This window comes from Hypanus sabinus, chromosome 6 (assembly GCF_030144855.1).
Source record: "Hypanus sabinus isolate sHypSab1 chromosome 6, sHypSab1.hap1, whole genome shotgun sequence".
Classification (NCBI taxonomy): Eukaryota; Metazoa; Chordata; class Chondrichthyes; order Myliobatiformes; family Dasyatidae; genus Hypanus; species Hypanus sabinus.
Window position 1 is genome coordinate 102,742,221 of NC_082711.1, and position 19,737 is coordinate 102,761,957.

General features: G+C 39.6%; 1 protein-coding gene across 2 annotated transcripts in view; it reads left to right on the plus strand.

The window, feature by feature from the left end:
• Positions 1-16,918, plus strand: part of sp4 (sp4 transcription factor) — a 73,044-nt gene extending 56,126 nt beyond the window's left edge. For both annotated transcript variants that reach the window (XM_059972675.1, XM_059972676.1), the window contains exon 6: positions 14,538-16,918. In XM_059972675.1, the coding sequence (XP_059828658.1) occupies positions 14,538-14,788 (251 nt within the window). In that variant the 3' untranslated portion in view covers positions 14,789-16,918. The remainder of the gene's footprint in view (positions 1-14,537) is intronic.
• Positions 16,919-19,737: the final 2,819 nt, after the last annotated feature.

Genomic DNA, 19,737 nt, shown 5'->3' on the forward strand with positions numbered 1-19,737 from the left:
GTTGAGGAAGCCAGGAGACTGTGGAAGGATTTGGACAGATGAGGAGAATAGGTAAAGAAGTGACAGATGGAATACAGTGTCGACAAGTGTATGGTCATGCACTTTGGTGGAAGGAATAAAAGCACAGAATATTCCAAATGCAGGTGTATTTTCACTACAATCGAAACACCTTGACTGCACCATTTAACTAGTTATGAGACTTCTGAGAACATGCACCAATGATGATTTGGTATGTCATATTAAAGGAGGTGAATACTTAAGTAATCAATTATTTTTTTATATTGGTGATTAATTTAGATCACTTTGTAGATCCCTTGTACCATGTTTTGAAACATTATAGGTCCTTCCCAGCCCACAAACGCCTGGGTTATGTACAGCCCATACATATGAGTGAGCTTTTCAGAGACCAGTAGAATGAATTCGTGGGCAGCTGCAAGGCTGCAGGAATCTTCTGCTGTGTGAGAACTCAGTTCACAGCTGCATTTCCTGCTCGTGAGCTATTTGAGATACAGACAGTTCTCAGGAGCAGGACACTCAATTAGGGGAGGATCTGTGCCCAGTTTCTGATGTGTAGAAGATGGTGTCTTGTTTTTGGACTAGTATGCTCAAAATTAGAAATTCTGGTCATACTGTGACAAGTGATGTAATGCAGTAAAAAAAAACATTTGTAGTGCAGCGGTCAAAAAGCCCTGGTATGATTGCAGGTGTATTGATGTAAAACTCAGCAAATTTAATTAAGATATCTAGAAAAGTAAAACTGCTGCCTTCATTCTTTTGGCAACCTTTGCAATATGAGTAACAGACAATATGGTTGACACCCTTTGGATACCTGGCATAGGCAATAAACTTTTCTGCCTTTACCGTGACTGTTGCGTCCCAGGAATGCAAAGTTTTTGTTAAATCCCTTTTACTGGGTGTCTCTGGAAATGCAACTCATTAGCCCCTCGTTGACAGCCACTGGATTCTGTGGCGAGGAACACCCACCTTTCCCAGGTTCCGTACATGTAGGGTGGATATGACTTGAGATTGGATGTCTTGCCCACCCAAACCTCGGTTTGTGTGAATGCCGTGTGATTTACTGGCCCCAGCAAGAAGTAACACTGTGCCCAATATATAGTAATTAAAGGAAAGAATACAAACCAAAAAAGGCCTTTTGTACTTGAAACAGTCACATGTGCACGGTGGAGCTCAAATCTTGACCTTGTCTGTAGCTCGGCGCTGAACCCTTGGTCTGTGTAAAAGCACACACTTCCTTCCGAATGTCACTCGAAATCCATCTTGAACAATCAGGATCGCCCACGAGAGTATTGCTTCTTCCTCCTCGAAGCCATTCATCTGCACAAAGCACTTTGTGCAACAGGGAGGACGTCCTCCAGCATCTTCTCTCTTGTTTTCTCCCAGCTCTCTCCAACAAAGGCTTCCTTCCCCCCCCACCCCCCAGCGTTTTCTAGAACTTTCTCCCAATTCTGTAGCAGATTCCTAAGGTGAACAACAAAGACCCATATCTCAGCTCAAACCTAAACAGGCTGAAAGCAGAACTTGCAGAACGCTAAAATGAGGTACCTACAGCATAGCAATAAACATCTTAACCAGGGCATCACATTAGTTTTAAATGGAAATAAACAGAATAATCCTAGCATCTAATTCCGGTTACCTCAGAGAATGAGCGACTCTGGAACTGGGATCCTGCCCCTGCATTCTACTAACTCACTGTTATTGATGTTTTAGACTTTTTTCCCAATCCCCTTTGCCTCCCCTGGAAAGGCACTGGCGCCTGTCTAGATTTTGGACACCGGGAAATGGGGCATGTTTAATGAATAGATAGATATCTATTTTATTGATCCCAGAGGACATTACAATGTCACAGGAGCATTACAAGTGTACAGATATACAAATATTAGAAAAGAAGTAAGAAGAATAAAAAAATAAGTTGCCTTAAAAATAAGATGTACAAGATTTACAAGTCAAAGATTACAAGATTTCCAAGTTTACACTGATGAGATGGTAGTTCAAGAATTACTGTAATATTCAGTAATGGATGCACATTCACACCGTCCAGATAAGCAGTGAGGGTGGTATTGCACAGGGTGTCCACAATAGCAGGGTGTGGTAAACAGAGCTTAAGCAGAGCTCTGGTAACTTGGGGTTAATAAAGTCTAAGAGGATGGGGTCATCACTTCCCAGGCTGCAGGTTGACTCATTATAGAGCCTAATGGCGGAGGGTAAGAGTAACCTCATGTAGCGCTCTTTTCTTCAACCATGGTGGCATGCAGAGAGTGAGAAGCATTGTCCAGAATTGCCAGGGTTTTCCAGAGGGTCCTTTGTTCGACTACAGGCTCCAGTGTGTCCAGTTTGACCCCTATAATAGAACCAGCCTTTCTAATCAGTTTATTGAGTCTGTTGGCATCACCCGTGTTGATGCCTTTGCCCCAGCACACCACTGCATAGAAGATTGTACTGGTGACAACAGACTGATGGAACGTGTGAAGAAGAAGCTTTCATCCTCCAAAGGACCTCAGGAAGTAGAGGCGATTCTGGCCCTTCTTGTACACATCCTCTGTGTTGGTGTTACACTCAAGTCTGTCATCCAGGTGCACCCCCAGGTGCTTGTAGGTCCTCACCTCATTCACATCCTCACCAACAAAGGTAACAGGGAGCAGTGCAGACTTAGTCTTCCTAAGTCCATCACTATCTCCTTTGACTTACTGATGTTGAGCTGCAGATGATTCAGTTTGCACCATTTGACAAAGTCCTCCACCAAGGCCCTGTATTCATCCTCCCGTCCTCCCTTTATACACCCAACTATTGCCGAGTCATCAGAGAATCTCTGCAGATGACATGACTCTTTTGTATCTAAAGTCCGAGGTATACAGGGTAAATAGGAAGGGAGCCAATACAGTCTCCTGTGTGGCTTAAGGCCATGTCTGACACACATCTCTGAAAGTGCACATATTGTGGTCTGCCAGTCAGGTGATCCGTTATCCAAGATACAATGGAAGTGTCACCTGCATTGTACGGAGCTTTTCTGCCAGCATGACAGCTGAGTATATTGAAGACACTTGAGAAATCAAAAAAACATGATCCTTGCATCTGAGCAAAATATTGTATCTACACATAGAATGGAAAACTTAGTGACTCTCTTCAACATTGGTTATGCATTATGATATTTTTAATCAAAATCACTGGATCGGCAGAGTTGTGCTTCTAGTTAAACAAAGTGACTAACAGGAGTTCCTAACCCTTTTATGCCATGGACTAATACCATTTAGCAAAGGGCCTGTGGACCTCCAGGTTGGGAACACTTGAAAGACAATCAAAATAGCTAATAACTGATTTAAACCATGTTAACTTGCTATTCTTGCTGTCTGAACTGGCCCACAAGTTGCAGTAACAATGAACTATGGAGTTTATCTTAGGCAAGTACTTACTGAGCTGCAATCCCTAAGTAGCACACAGGGGAACTTGAGCATGAGGGACACATTTTTGCTGTAATTAGCAATGTTCCAGGCATGGTTGAACTTATTTAATAAGTGCCCCGTCTGATTTTTAGCAGATATTTCTTTGTATTTATTTAGTAATGCAGCACAGAGTAGGCACTTCTGATCCTTCAAGCTGTGCACCTCTAGCTGCCCCTGACAACCCCGATTTAACCCTAACCTGATCATGGGGCAAGTTCCAATGACCAGTTAACCTATCCAGTATGTCTTTGGATTGTGGGAGGAAACTGGAGAACTTGGGGAAAACCCAATCATTCCACAAGGAGGACGTACAAACGCCTTAAAGAGAACGCCAGAAATTAACTCCGATGCCTCAAGCTGTAATAGCACCACTAATACTACCAAACCAATAGTAACAAAGTCTTTTTATACCTCTCCATGAACACTGCTGTTTTATATTCTGTTGTCAGAGATATTATTGTGTAAAGATTAAGTAAGAAAGAAATTCCATACGATTATTTTTCTTCAGGCCCCTGAAGTCCCATTTATTTTAGTGAATGTAGCTTTACAAAATGCTTTGATCTGAATTACATGCATTTGAACAGGGTAATGTGGATTATAAACCTTAGCAACCATAACAAGCTGTCCTAAAAACAAATGTGCCAGAAGTGCCAGGAAGAGAAGCAGTGAATATCTCAGGTCGGTGATCACTTGTCAGAACTGTGGGGGGTGGGGGGAAGAAAAATAACTAGTTTTAATAGCAGAAAAGGTGGGGTTGTGAAATGGATAGGACAAAGGGAGTGCATTTTGATAAGAAGAGGTCAGGGTTGAGCATTTTGGTGCAGTTATCTCCATACTATGATGAGAGCACTTACGAAAAAAGACAGACACACCAAGTGTAAATAAACAAAGAAACACATAAAAGCTATGTAATTCAAGAGGCAGTATTGGATAAGTCAGCAGATCGAGCATTGTTAACGGAGAAAGGGAAACATGACCTAATTATAGGTGGATATTCAGAAATTGCCAGTTTATCCTTTTGACTCAGGAATATGCCCAAATGGAAGTTGAGGTGCTATTCCTCATCTCCTTCAATGTGAGTGTACGAAGGTCCAATGAGGAATTAAAAGTATTTGGGCACCCATAAGATATAGGGGCAGAACTAGGCCATTCAGCCCATCGAGTCTGCTCCACCATTCATTCATGGCTGATCCAATTCTCCCAGTCATCTCCACTCCCCTGCCTTCTCCCCATACCCTTTGATGCCCTGGCTAATCAAGAACCTATCTATCTCTGCCTTAAATGCACCCAATGACTTGGCCTCCACAGCTGCTTGTAGCAATAAATTCCACAGCTTAACCACCCTCTGACCAAAGTAATTCCTCCGTATCTCTGTTCTAAGTGGACGTTCTTCAATCCTGAAGAGAAGCTCACCCTATGGCAGAGTACAGTATTCCGCAAAGGTGTCTCTTGATCTACATTTCATTTCACTGTTGTGAAGACTGCAGACTTACCACTGAATGGAAGTAGATGAGAGGAGGTACAAATCAGTTTCTGCTTTATGTAAGAAGATTGTTTGGGTGGTGAGAAGGGAGGAAGTGAAAGGACAAATGTTGCATCTCTTTAAGAGGATGGAAGAGCATTTCAGGAAGTTATGAAGTGTATGGGATTTTTAAATATAGAATACAATCTCTGTATATAAGCTGATTTAGTGTGCATTTATTGCATTTTATTGTGTTTGTTTGTGCTGTATCAGATTGAGGGTAACAATCATTTGTTCCCCTTTGCACTGAAGAATGACAATAAACAATCTTGAATCTTAAGTAACAAAGCATGAAGAACTTCCCATCTCCATCCTTTCTTAGTTTAACTTGCCCTGACATTGTCCCCATTTCCTCTACCGAAAAATGTTCTTGTGCAGTGCTGGCAAAGACAAAATCTTGAGTGGTATTCAAACCACCCTGTCTTCAGTTCAATTCCAATTCGTAGTATTCTCTCTTTTGTTATTCAATATGTTGATTACTTAGTTAATTCGGTTACCTGTCCTACCCTGTTTATGAGGACAGGCTGGCAGCTTGGAGTTGTCCCTCTTGCAGGACACCCAGCTTTTGAAATCTTCTTGTGGCCACAGCATTATTCTGTTCTTCTAAGGAAGTTTCCTGTCAGTGGTAATGAGGGGAAGCTTGATATATTGCCATTGACTGTCGGGAATAGGAGGTTAAACTCTCCTTGATCATTGTATGATATTATTAATATTTCTTGTTTTGTGATGCCAATAATGGAATTGAACTCTGTACATCATCAGCTAATAGCAAGCTCTTTCTAAAGTTCATTTATTATCAAATTACAGATTTGTCACCAAATACTACCCTGAAATTCATCATCTTACAGGCATTCACAGTAGAACAAAGAAATGCAACAGAGTCAATGAAAAACTACACACAAAGACTGGCCAGACAACTGATGTAACTGTGCAACGACACAAAAAACTTAATAATAAGTAAATGAATATTACTGAGAATATGAGTTGCAGGGCCCTGGAGAAGTGATCAGTTCAGTGTTGTGAGTGAAACTGTCCACACTGGTTCAGCAGCCTGACGCTTGAAGAGTAATAATTGTTCCTGAACCTTGTGGTGAGGGGCCTAGAGCTCCTGTACCTGATGGTAGGAGTGAGGAGAGAGCATGGTCTGGATGATGGGGGGTTCTCAGTGATGAGTGTTGCATTCTTGTGGCAGTGTTTTTTGTAGATGTGCTCAATGGTGGAAAGAGCTTTTCATGTGATTAACTGGGCTGTATCTACCACTTGGACACCCCTGTTTCCATGCCGGGCCGTGATGCAACCAGCCAGGATACTCTTCCACTATTCATCTATAAGAATTTGTCAAAGTTTTCGATGATACACCAGTTCTGTGCAAACTCATAAGAAAGTAGAAACGCTTCCATGCTTTCTTTGAAATGACACTTTAGTGCTGAACTCAGGGTAGATCGCCCTGAAATTTAAAGTTACTGACCCTCTCCACCTTCAATCTCCAAATGAGCACTGGCTCATGAATTCCAGATTTCTTCTTCCTGTAGTCTCTTTGGTTTTGCTGACGTTGAGTGAGTCAGCAAAGCCAAAGCACCACTCAATCAGATTTTCAATTCAGTACCACCTTTGATGAGACAACAACAGTGCTGTCATGGAACAAACTGAAATATAATCTCACAGTCGTAAGTAGAATATGAGTAGAGCAGGGACTAAGCACAGAGCCCTGTGGTGCACCTGTGCTGATGGAGATTGTAGAGGAAATGTTGTTGCCAATCTACTAATTGGGCTCTGCAAGTGAGGAAATAGAGTATACAGTTACACAAGAAAGCATTGAGGCTTTGGTCATGGAGCTTAATGTCTAAGATGGCAGTGTTAAATGCTGAGCTGCACACAGGGAAGTGTATCCTTGTGTATGCATAGTCACTGTTCAGATATTCCAGTGATGAGTGGAGAACCAATGAAGTGGCATCTGCTGTTGACCTGGTAGCAGACTGGAGCAGGTCCAAGTCGCTCCTCAGGCTGGAGTTCTTGCTTGGCCTAAGGTCCTTTTCCATTTCAGTGTCATGCTTTGTTAGTGTTGCAGTTGTATGGAAACTGTTTGGCTGAGGCTCTCAGCTTCTGGATCAAACTTTCAGTCCAATTTTGTTGCAGTGATTGATTATTAATCTTCAGTCTTTAGAAGCACACCCTATCCTCGTTATATGCAGGGGATATGTTCCTCGCAGTTGACGCATGATGTGAATAATTATTTAAATGGAGAAAATAGGGATGCGTTCTGGAGGGCTTCCTAAATATGTTTTATCTGTAACTTATTCACATTTTCATACCAATACGACAACATTCGTATTATATTTCATCAATTTAAGGTAATATTCAATGTAACAAATCATAGAAAGTTAACATACTAGGGTGTACAGTAGTCACCAACAGTGGCTGGTGTGTTCACTCAGGGAGATGAGTGGTTGTTGTGGTGTCGGGGTCATATCAAGCAAAGCAAGGGGTGAAGGAAGACTCACAGAACTCTTAAAACTCCTGGCAGCAGGCAATGACACCGGTTTGAATAAAGTGCTGAGGGTTGTTTGCTTGGCAGCATATTGTTTTTCAGCATAAATGTGCTTGTAGGGAAGACAGCAGGGAACGACTGAAATATTGACTCCTTTCTAAACTTGGGTCCATGTACATCGGCATTTGGACCAAGTGTTCCAACTTCCACCATTCCCTCACCGTGGGTAAACTCCCGGGATTTTCAAAATCATCTGTTGCTTGCAGCATCTGAGAGATAGTTGGCCATAAAAAAAAAACGCCTTGAATGTGGATCACACCTTGGTCAAGTGGTTGAATCAGCGATGTTGTGTTAGGCGGCAGGAAACGCATTGCTGTGTTAAGATGAATGCTGTCCAAATGTTTAAGATGGGCTGGCGCATTGTCAAGCAACAAAAGAACTTCAAAGGCAAGATTCTGTTCCCGGCAGTAGCATCCCAGAGCTGTGTTACCTTCAACTGATGCCACGCTGTTTATAATTTCTACTTTTTTTTAAAGTGTTAAAGCTGTTCTCTGCCGCTCAGCTGATAGCCCAGGACATGACATCGGACGCTTAGGAGGCATAGTTAAATATTTCAAGAACAAATTCATTGCACTGTAGGTGAAACCAACAAAAGTTTAAGAGTGCAAAATCACACATTCACACCTTGCCAAAACCAATATGAGACTGGCGGGAGTGAGATTGTGAGGTGCGTGCACCTGCAGTGCTTCTCGCATAACTGAGAGTTTGGGGCGCATATAAGGAGACATTGGTAAAAATAGGTTCCTCGCATAACTGAATCCGCATAGTATGAAGATGCATATAATGAGGGTAGGGTGTATAAACTAATTTTTAACCTTCATGTGATATTGACCCAGATTTTCATACCAGAATGATGGTGAGCTTTTAAAGAGCCTCGATTTAAAGTTTTGATCAGGAAAGTTTAGATAAGTGTTGCCCATTGTAGTTATAATAGCCTTTCATTGACTAGATAAATGCTGTTAGAGTTCGAGCAACCCGAAAGTTAATTTATTAACATGACATCTCGTTCCTTATTTATCAGTTCCATGTAGTGCCTTATTTGTGTTTAGAGGAAAATTCCATTTAAGTACAAAAAGAAACCTAACTTATTTTTTATCCACTTTCCTTCTCTACTCATTAAAATCCAACTTAATTGCAACTGTTTAGACCTTGAATTTACTTGGTTTAATTTATTTTCCTCTCTCGTTGTGTTAATTTTCCACTGCCTCAACATGATTAGTTAAATATAACAGACAGCTTCCTAAAATCAGAGTTGTCTGATGTTAACAGCTGCTCGGTGTTCTGAGCAACTACATCACTGCCTGGTTCGGAAATTGCACCATCTCAGATCGCAAGACCCTGCAGCGGATAGTGAGGTCAGCTGAGAAGATCATCGGGGTCTCTCTTCCCGCCATCACGGACATTTACACTACACGCTGCATTCGCAAAGGAAACAGCATTATGGAGGACCCCATGCACCCCTCATACAAACTCTTCTCCCTCTTGCTGTCTGGGAAAAGGCACCGAAGCATTCGGGCTCTCACAACCAGACTATGTAACAGTTTCTTCCCCCAAGCTATCAGACTCCTCAATACCCGAAGCCTGGACTGCCCTACTGTCCTGTTTATTATTTATTGTAATGCCTGCACTGTTTTTGTGCACTTTATGCAGTCCAGTGTAGGTCTGTAGTCTAGTATAGCTTTCTCTGTGTTCTTTTTAATAACGTAGTTCAGTCTAGTTTTTGTACTGTGTCATGTAAACCATGGTCCTGAAAAACGCTGTCTCATTTTTACTATGCACTGTACCAGCAGTTATGGTCGAAGTGACAATAAAAGTTGACTTGACTTGACTTTTACTGTCACAACCTGCCATTGAAAACATTCTAGAAACCTAAACCTGCAGGGGGAAAGCTAATTAATGGCAATGTAATTTGATGATCTAGCAGAGCAAAATTTAGTTCATTTTATTTTTTGTTTCATTGTGATGATTGTTTTGCATTCAGCAGAGGTTCCAGTTGCGTTTTTGTCTGTGATGGAGCATATTTGTAACTTCGCTGTTGCGGTCGAAGTTGCGAAGGCTGAAATTCAGTATTAAGAATGTCTGTGACAGATTATCCAAATTCAGCACTTAGTTGCATTTGATAGACAGAAACTTGGTAAATTATTAATTAGGGCACTGTATACCAAACACAGTAATATATTTGGTTTTCAGTTGTAGAAGTTGGTGATGATTCTGCAGCAACTAAGTGAAATGTTACCACATGGCAGTAAATTATAATTGGATATGGCTCAAGAACCTCCTTGGCAGCTGGACCCACTGAACAACAGTAAAGAACAAGTTGATTATGGTCTTTGTACATCATACGTGTGTAAATAATGCTTTAACAAAAAGTTAAATTTAGGTAGAAAATCTGGTAAGATTTCTCAGGCAAAGGTTATTTGCTGCAGCTTGCTAGAAATTAAGGCATATAATGCATGCTGCAACCTCAGAATCAGGTTTAATATCACTGGCACATGTGAAATTTGTGGTTTTGCAGTGCTATACATAATAATAAAAAACTATAAATTATAATAAGACCATAAGACATAGGAACAGAATTAGTCCATTGGGCCCATCGAGTCTGCTCTGCCATTGAATTGTGACTGATCCTTACTTTCCCCTCCTCAGCCTCATTTGGAGCCTTCTCCCTGTAACCTTTGATGCCGTGTCCAGTCAAGAACCTATCAATCTCTGCCTTAAATACATTCAATGACCTGGTCTGCACAGCTGCCTGTGGTAACAAATTCCACAAATTCATCACCCTCTGGCTAAAGAAATTTCTCTGTATCTCTGTTTTAAATGGAAGCCCCTCTATCCTGAGGCTGTACTCTCTTGTCCTAGACTCCCCCACGATGGGAAACACCCTTTCCACATCTGCTCTTGTCTCGGCCTTTCAAAAGGTTCGAAAGGTTTCAATGAAATGTCCTCTCATCCTTCTAAATTCCAGTGAATACAGACCCAGAGCCATCAAGCACTTCTTGTATGATAACCCTTTCATTCCTGGAGTCATCATTGTGCACCTCCTCTGAGCCCATTCCAATTCCAACACATCTTTTCTTAGATAAGGAACCCAAATCGTTCACAATACTCAAGGTGAGACCTCACCAATACTTTATAAAACTGCAACATCACATCCCTGCTCTTGAAATGAATGCCAACATTGCATTTGCCTTCCTCACCGCTGACTCAACCTGCAATTTAACTTTTAGGATGTTCTGCACAAGGACTCCCAAATATGTTTGCATCTCAGATATTTGCATTTTCTCCCTGTTTAGAAAATAGTCTGCACATTTATTTCTACTACCAGAGTGCATGACCATGTATTTTCCAGTATTGTATTTCATTTGCCACTTCCTTGCCTATTTCCTAATCTAAGTCCTTCTGCATCTTGTCTGTTTCCTCAACACTACCTGCCCCTCCACTAATCTTCGTATCGTCTAGAAAACTTGGCAACAAAGCCATCTATTCCATCATCTAAATATTTGATATATAACGTGAAAAGAAGCAGTCCCAATACCAACCCCTGCTGAACACCACTAGTCATGGGCAGCTAACCAGACAAGGATCCTTTTATTCCCACTTGCTGCCTCCTACCAATCAGCTAATGCTCTAACCAGGTTAGTAACTTTCCTGTAATACCACGGGCTCTTAATTTGGTATCAGTATTACAATGGAGTAAAGGAAATGAGTGAGAGAGAGAAGAAAGAAAAGAAAAATTAGAATTATTGGCCAGTAGCCTGACTTAAGTAGTTGCGAAGATGTTGGTCCACTATGAAACATGAGATATCGGGGTATCAAGGCCCATGATAAAATGGGTCAAAGTCAGCAACGCTTCCTTAATAATTTGCCTGATAGATCTATTGGAATTCTTTGAGAAAATAATGGGCAGGATGGACAGAGGAGACTCAGTAGATGATGTTTAGTTGGACTTTCAGAAGGTATTCAACAAGATATTTATTACTTGTTTATTAATTCTGTTTCTCTTTTTGTATTTGCACAGTTTGTTATTACCTACACTCTGGTTGTATGCCCTAGTTGAGTGATCTTTCATTGATTCATAGTTATTCTATAGACATTATTAAGTATGCCCACAAGAAATGAATCTCAGTGACATCTATGCACTTTCATAATAAATTTACTTTGAACTTTGAGAATTACTTAGAGAAAGATACTGGCCAGAGGCAGACAAGTGACCCATATCCCTCTCAACCTCAGGTTGGACAGAACTTGGGGAATTTGGGCTGAACGGCATGCTGTCATGCTTTAACTCTGACTGATTTCATATGACAAATGGTAGTTAAAAAGTGTTTAAGAAAAATGGTTCACTTCAGATCAAAAATTGTTCAGCAGATTTTCAGGTTTTTTTTATTGCTAAGGGAATTGAACCCTAAAGTCAGGAGACTTCACTTTAATTATATAGAGCAGTGTTGATCCTCATTATTTAAGGAAGGGTGTTGATATGTGAGGAAACAGTTTCGAAGCTTTGCCTGGAAAGGGCAGATTATCTAATGAAGAAAGATCAGACAGGCTCAGGTTTTGGGTTTCCTTTGAACTTTTGAAGTGTTGAAGAAGGGGCTTGATTTTAAAAGGCTGTGAAGGTCTGATAGAGTGGATGTTTTCTTTTGTGTAGGAATATAGAACTGGGGACTTTTTTTGTGAAGAACTTATTTTTGCAGAGGGTGAAAATTGAGTTTTGTATTTTGCATGTGCCGTAGATACAATCTTGTCATTGGTTACTCCAATGAATCTTTCCAGGGAGAACTCTCATTGCTTAAAATTCATATATGAGTGAATGAACTGATGACCATGACAATTTACCCTTGGAATTTAAACCAGATCATTGCATCTTTCAAATACAATGAATTTTGTTTAAGTGGGGCACACCAGGGCCAGTACATTTTGGCTCAATTAAACCGCTGCCCCAATTAGCTGAATTTTCATGAACATATTTAAAAGGTATAAAAACAACAAACAACATTTAACAGAGTAACAAATTTTATATTTAAATGAAACACTTAGAACACTATCAGTACTACTTCAGTACTATAAAACTGTATTATTTCCTAATAGTTATCAATGAAGGAATTCGGTGTACACTGCTGTGTTCTTTTGACTGACTGTAAATGAACAAAATCATTGCAGACACCTAGTGTAGATGATGAACTGCTTTCATACAGTGCTATCAATGATTGCGTCCTCCAAATATTCATATTCATATAGTAACATTCAAAATGATCGTTGATACCTTCAGATTATTCATAGTTCCTATCTTGTTGAAGCTGTGAAATCATTTTCACTTTACTCCCGGCTGTTTCTGGCATTTCCAAGCCTCAATACTTGAAACCGGAGTGAGCAGAACAGTTCTGAATTGTCTTGCTACTTATTACTAACCAACTATCAGTGATAGAAATCTCTTTTTTTTAACACACACAACTGACGCTATTTAATAACTTCACTTTAAGTATGCTGTGGCGAGTTAATGACTAACACCAGTTAAAACCTGGTTGGCAACCGTTTCCTGCACCAATTAAGTAGCATAGTGTCCCAAATAAATGAAGGGAATCTCAGCAATTTCCTTGATTAGTCTTTGTTCTTTTAAAGTTGGCTCAAATAAATAGCTGCACTAAATAACCGAAGGCCCAACTAGCCAGAATCCACTGTATTTTAAATCTCTCCTGAAGGTGAGGCAAGCGGATATATTTATAGACAATAGACAATAGTAGACCATTCGGCCCTTCGAGCCTGCACCCCCATTCTGAGATCATGGCTGATCATCTACTATCAATACCCGGTTCCTGCCTTGTCCACATATCCCTTGATTCCCCTATCCATGAGATATCTATCTAGCTCCTTCTTGAAAGCATCCAGAGAATTGGCCTCCACTACCTTCCGAGGCAGTGCATTCCAGACCCCCACATCTCTCTTGGAGAAGAAGTTTTTCCTTAACTCTGTCCTAAATGACCTACCCCTTATTCTCAAACCATGCCCTCTGGTACTGGACTCTCCCAGCATCTAGAACATATTTCCTGCCTCTATCTTGTCCAATCCCTTAATAATCTTATATGTTGCAATCAGATCCCCTCTCAATCTCCTTAATTCCAGCGCGTACAAGCCCAGTCTGTCTAACCTCTCTGCGTAAGACAGTCCGGACATCCCAGGAATTAGCCTCGTGAATCTACGCTGCACTTCCTTTATAACCAGGATGTCCTTTCTTAATCCTGGGGACCAAAACTGCACACAGTACTCCAGGTGTGGTCTCACCAGGGCCCTGTACAAATGCAAAAGGATTTCCTTGCTCTTGTACTCAATTCCCTTGTAATAAAGGCCAACATTCCATTAGCCTTCTTCACTGCCTGCTGCACTTGCTCATTCACCTTCAGTGATTGATGAACAAAGACTCCTAGACCGCTTTGTATTTCTCCCTTACCTAACTCTACACCATTCAGATAATAATCTGCCTTCCTGTTCTTACTCTCAAAGTGGATAACCTCAGACTTATTCACATTAAATGTCATCTGCCAAGTATTTATGGAAGCAGCTACACATTTTGTGCTGTTTAGTGTTTATGGCACAATGAAAATACGTGGCATCAGTACTTAAAGTTGTGCAATTTGATATCTGTGTAATATAAAATTTCCATTTAAATAGATTCCAAGTACCCTGCAGTAATTTCTCCCTTTGTCTTTTAATCATGATTATAGTTGTCCAATCTTCTAGGAGTATTGTGTACAATTTTAGTCTCCTCACCTAAGGGAAAATATTACTTGTTGTATACTTAACTTGCACTCAAAGCCTGTGTGCTACACTTTGCAAAGGACAACGGTCTTCTTGAAAATTTGATCCCAAATGCTTTCCTTGAGCTAAAAGTAGTGAAATTGGTATGCTGCCCCAACTTGCCTACCACCAAACCTTCCAGCTCTCCAGCCCCCGTATGTGATTAATACATTTTAATATCTTCTCCATTAATTCATTCATTCTGGTTGTGTTATAGGTGAAAAGAAGTTTTCCTGCCCAGAGTGTTCAAAGCGGTTTATGCGCAGTGATCATCTTTCAAAACATGTCAAAACCCATCAGAACAAGAAAGGTGCTACTGTTGTTCAAACTGTTGGAAATATCTCGCCGGACATGGAGGCATCTGTGGCAGAAGTTCTTGTCTCTCCCAGGATAGTCGCCATTACCACTGCTTCCCAGGATTCCAGTCCAGCAATGTCAGCTGTGGGAAATAGCATAGATGAATATTGATAATATAACATGCAGTGGTCCAGGCTCCATACTTATAAGTTTATTTCAAAGTAGAACCCATTTTAAAAACTTACAAAGTTCTTTATCGATATTAAAATGCAACTTTTAGTTTGACGTTGGTTACTTGTAATGAAGATTTAAACTTGTCATTTTAACTGGTCAAAGGAGTCACACACAAAGTAGCTGTTCAGATATTCAGATTTAAAAGATGTGCAGCAGCTTACCAATGTTTTCCTAAAATGCTGCAAGAATTTATTCTTGTGAACTTGTTTGGTATGATTCAAATATAAAAGTTTCTTGTGGCACTGTTTTTTAAAAAGAGCTTAATTGTTTGATCTTAATCTGCAGACTTATTAATTTATAGAGAACATTTTTTTTTTACAAAACTTCTTTGTAGTTTTTGCTTTCCATCACCATCTTGGGAAAGTGGTATCTGATGGTAATCATGTTGATTATTCCGAGATATTACTTTTTTTTCCCATAAAATTGTTTTCTGATCTCTGTGTGGATGACGATTGAAATTTAGAATGTGTTGTCATACTTTTTTTCTTTAACAAGTCCCCAATATTTTTAAATGTGCTTTTTTAAAAAAGCATATCCAAAGACATAGATAAGCTGCTGCAATGATGTAGAGTCATTTATCAATGCTATTGATTCAGCCTTACTGGAAGAAGGCTGATTTTATTCCAGGTTTAATTTGTACATTGGATATATCATTGATACTTAACACAATTGTGATCATTTTCTTCCAAATCTGCAGCTTTGTTTAGTTATTGGAATAACTTTCTAAGATCTAAAGAGTTGTAGGATATTCATCAAGAAGAAATTTTAGATAGAAAATGGCAGATGCAACTCCTGTCTGTCTGAAGACAAAATTTTGCTCTTATATTTCTTGGCAAACATTTGCTTTTCAAATTTTGCAATTAAAGTTGTGCATGTAATTTTTTGTATTCCTGTTAAGATTCTTTTTTCATTTAACTATAATGTTTAAGGAGAAGCTTGTTGATTTGTTAAAATACTTCCATGGACCAGGTAATATTACTAACCTTGCAAGAGGGGTTAAAACATTCAATTTTCATTCATGTATTCAGCCTTTTTTATATTTGCTTCTGTCTCACTGCATTTTTTTTTTGTTTTGGTGCTTGGTTCTAGTTTTGAATTATTTAGTATATGCTTCACATATATTTAAACTATCTTTTGATAAGGCCTGCTTGTAGAGAGGCTAGGCACTAATTCAATCTGGTGTCCTAGTAAACCTTAAAGGCTGATTCGGTGCCCATTTCTTTTTGTATAAATATGTTTATATCACCGACTAACTTGTGTACTTTGTTGGTCTTAATTTCATATAGCTGCACGGAAGAATTATGATATGTATAGTTCTATAAATGGTAAGTGTTGCCATTAGTAATACTTGCATTTTTCTCCAGTGAGTTAGTGTCTGTCGCAAGTGGACATGGCTGTAGAAAATTACAGTTGATTTATTATTTATCACAAGTACTTTTATACTTTTTATGCAAGGCCAGGAATAAAGTTCATATAATTGTAGGTGCAAGTAAACTTGTCTTCTTGGAAAGCAGTGGAATCTAAATTTATATAGATTTGCATCATTAAAGTCATTTAGTTACCTTATTGTGATTATACAGGTTGTTTCTGGCCTTGCATGGTACTTTTGTTTTAATGTATGTCTGCTTCCATTTGTGATTATAATCATGCATGTAATGATTAAAAATGATTAATTGCCCATAGAACTTAATTCTAAGAAACTTTCAGATGTTTAAGAATTAAAGAATACACAATTAATATGTGTAAAAAAAAATAATTAAAAGGGAATATTATTGGTGGTGTTTGGGGAGGGAAAAAAATTTTGATTTTGAATATCAGACTTTCTACAACAAGATTATTAACCTGAATATTTTGTTACAATAATTCACTTGTAAATCTTTTTTTTAAATGTGTTTTCTTGGCATCATAAACTTTTAATAATGGATTCTGCCAGTATGGCCTTAAAGGCATGATTTGTTCACATTTTTATAAAGCATATTTGTATAAAAGAATACATTTTCTGGGGGGAAAATGTTTTTTTTCACCTGCAGCAGAAAACTGAAGTCCATTAAAATATCATTAAGTTGAGAGGCTTGTGTGTAATCCTTCAATAGCTGATTATTTCTACAGGATAGGAGAGACTTCATAAAATGTTTCATTTTCCTTATCATTTTTTTAATAGATGACAAAGGTCATTTGCTTTCAATAGGCAGCAAAAATTGAAAAGTGGAAAGTAACCAGAGGCATATTTAAATATGAGCAAATATTGTCAGTATGTTAGATAAGACGGTCTGATACGTGTATGTTCTGTTGATTCAGAAACAGATTTCCAGAAGTCAGTGCATGATTTAATTTCCTCATTGGTCAATGCAGTGCCTATAAAAAGTATTTCTTCTCCACCACCCACACACAGCTTTATTTGACACTGATCAAAAGGAAAAGACTCTTTCGAGTCGAAGTGAAAACCCATCTCTACAAAGTGACTACAAATATAAAAACACTAAATAATTGATTGCATAAGTATTTACCCCCTTCAAGTCATCAATTACAGCCTTGAGTCTGTGTGGATGGGTTTCTATCAGCTTTCCACATCTGGACACTGCAATTTTTCCCCATTTGACTTTAAAAAACTGCTCAAGAGTGAACAGCCCTTTTCATGAGCAGCCACAAGTTCACAATTGGATTGAGATCTGGACTCTGACTTTCCCACTCCAGGACATTAACGTTATTGTTTTAAGCCATTCTTGTGTGGCTTTGGCTTTGTGCTTGGGCTCATTGACTTGCTGGAAAACAGATCTTCTCCCAAGTCACAGTTCTCTTGCAGACTGCATTAATTTTCCTCTAAGATTTCACTGTATTTTTCTGCATTCATTTTACCCTCTTCCTTCACAATCTTTCCAGGGTCTGCTGCAGTGAAGCATCACCACAGCATAATTCAGCCATCATCGTGTTCACAGTAGCGATGATGTGTTTTTGATGATGTGTGCTTACACAAAATCTTTCGTCTGATGGCCAACAAGCTCAATTTTGGTTTCATCAGACCATAAAACCTTCCAGCTGACTTCAGAGTCTCTCACGTGCCTTCTGGCAAACTCTAGCCGAGATTTGATGTGTGTTTTTTTCAACAATGGCTTTCTCTTTGCCACTCTCCCATAAAGCTGTGACTGGTGAAGTACCCGGGCAACAGTTGCATATGCAGTCTCTCCCATCTCAGCCATTGAAGCTTGAAACTCCTCCAGGGTTGTCAATAGGTCTCTTGGTGGCCTCCCTCACTAGTCCCCTTCTTGCACGGTCACTCAGTTTTTGAGGACGGTCTGCTATAGGCAGATTTACAGCTGTGCCATATTCTTTCCATTTCTTGTTGATTGACTGAACTGTACTCCGGGGTATTCAGTGACTTGGAAATATTCTTGGTTACATCTCCTGACTTGTGCTTTTCAATAACCTTTTCGTGGAGTTGCTTGGAGTGTTCTTTTGCCTTTATGGTGTAGATTTTTCTAGCATGCTGACTCAGCAGCAATTCGACCTTCCAGATACAGGTTTATTTTTACCCCAATCAATTGAAGCACCGTGACTGCACACAGGTCTCCAAAAACAGATCTCCATTTAACTAATTATATGACTTCTAAAACCACCAGGCTGCACCAGTGAAGATTTGGTGTGTCATATTAAAGGAGGTGAATGCTTGCACAATCAATTATTTTCTGTTTTATATTTGTAATTAACCTAGATCACTGATCACATTTTTTTCCACTTCGACAGTCTTTCTGTCGATCAGTTTAAAAAAAAAACTGCTTTAATGTTGTAAAGCTATAAAACCTGAGAACTTCCAAGTGGGTGGTGAGTACTTCTTATAGGCACCACTTTGGACTTTTCTTGACCAAAGTTTTTCTTCTGTTCTGTGCGAGCTAACACTGTTATTCCACTCACAGGCCCCATCAGAACTCAGTGTGGTCATTTATAAAGCAGCTATTTGTTATAATCTTCAATCTGTGCTATCTGTTGTCTGTTATAAGATGCTCAAGTAATAATTTCCCATGATTTATCACACCTTCCTCCCTCCAATGCTAAGAATTAGGACTGAAAATTACTCTTGTTCAAATTACTGCTTGTAGCATTTTTAGTCCAATCTATTGTACTAAACAGCTTGGGGCGTCAGAGTTCGGAGTTCAATTCCAGCATCCTCTATAAGGAAGTTTGTATGCCCGTGCATGAGTTTCCATGGGGTTTCTATGCTGTTACCATACACAGTTAATTCATCATTGTAAATTGCCCTGTGGTTTAGTTAGGGTTAGATCAGTCGTGTGGCTTGGTGGGCAAGTGGGCGGTGCCAGTCGCTGGGCTGGAAGAGCTGTTCCACACTGTATCTTCAAATAAATAGATATGACCTATGACCTCTAGTTCTTGTGACCTCGGTGGAAAAAGCCTGCTTGCATTCAACCTGTCTGTATAGTGCAGCACCGAATCTCTTCTTCCTACACAATGTCCATATCCTTTCATTTCTCTCACATTATCAAAACGTCTCTTAAAAGTCTCTAACATATCTGCGTCTGCCACCTCACCAGGCAGTGCATTCCAGGCACCCACGTTTTGTAAACAAACAAAACAAATCAGCCTTCACATCTCCTTTGAACTATCCCCTCTCACCTTAAAAAGCATGCCCTCTAGAATTAACCATTTCAACCCTAGGAAATATTGTTGTCTATCCATCTATGAATTTGAGTTATGAGTTTCTCATAATCTTATAAACCTCTATCAGATCTTCCCTCAGCCTCCACCACTCCAGTGAAAACAGCCCAAATTTGCCCAACCTCTTGTTACAGCACATGCCTCTAATCCAGGCAGCATCCTGGTATACTACTTCTGCACCTTGAAAGCCTTCTTATAATGGAGCAACCGGAACTGTA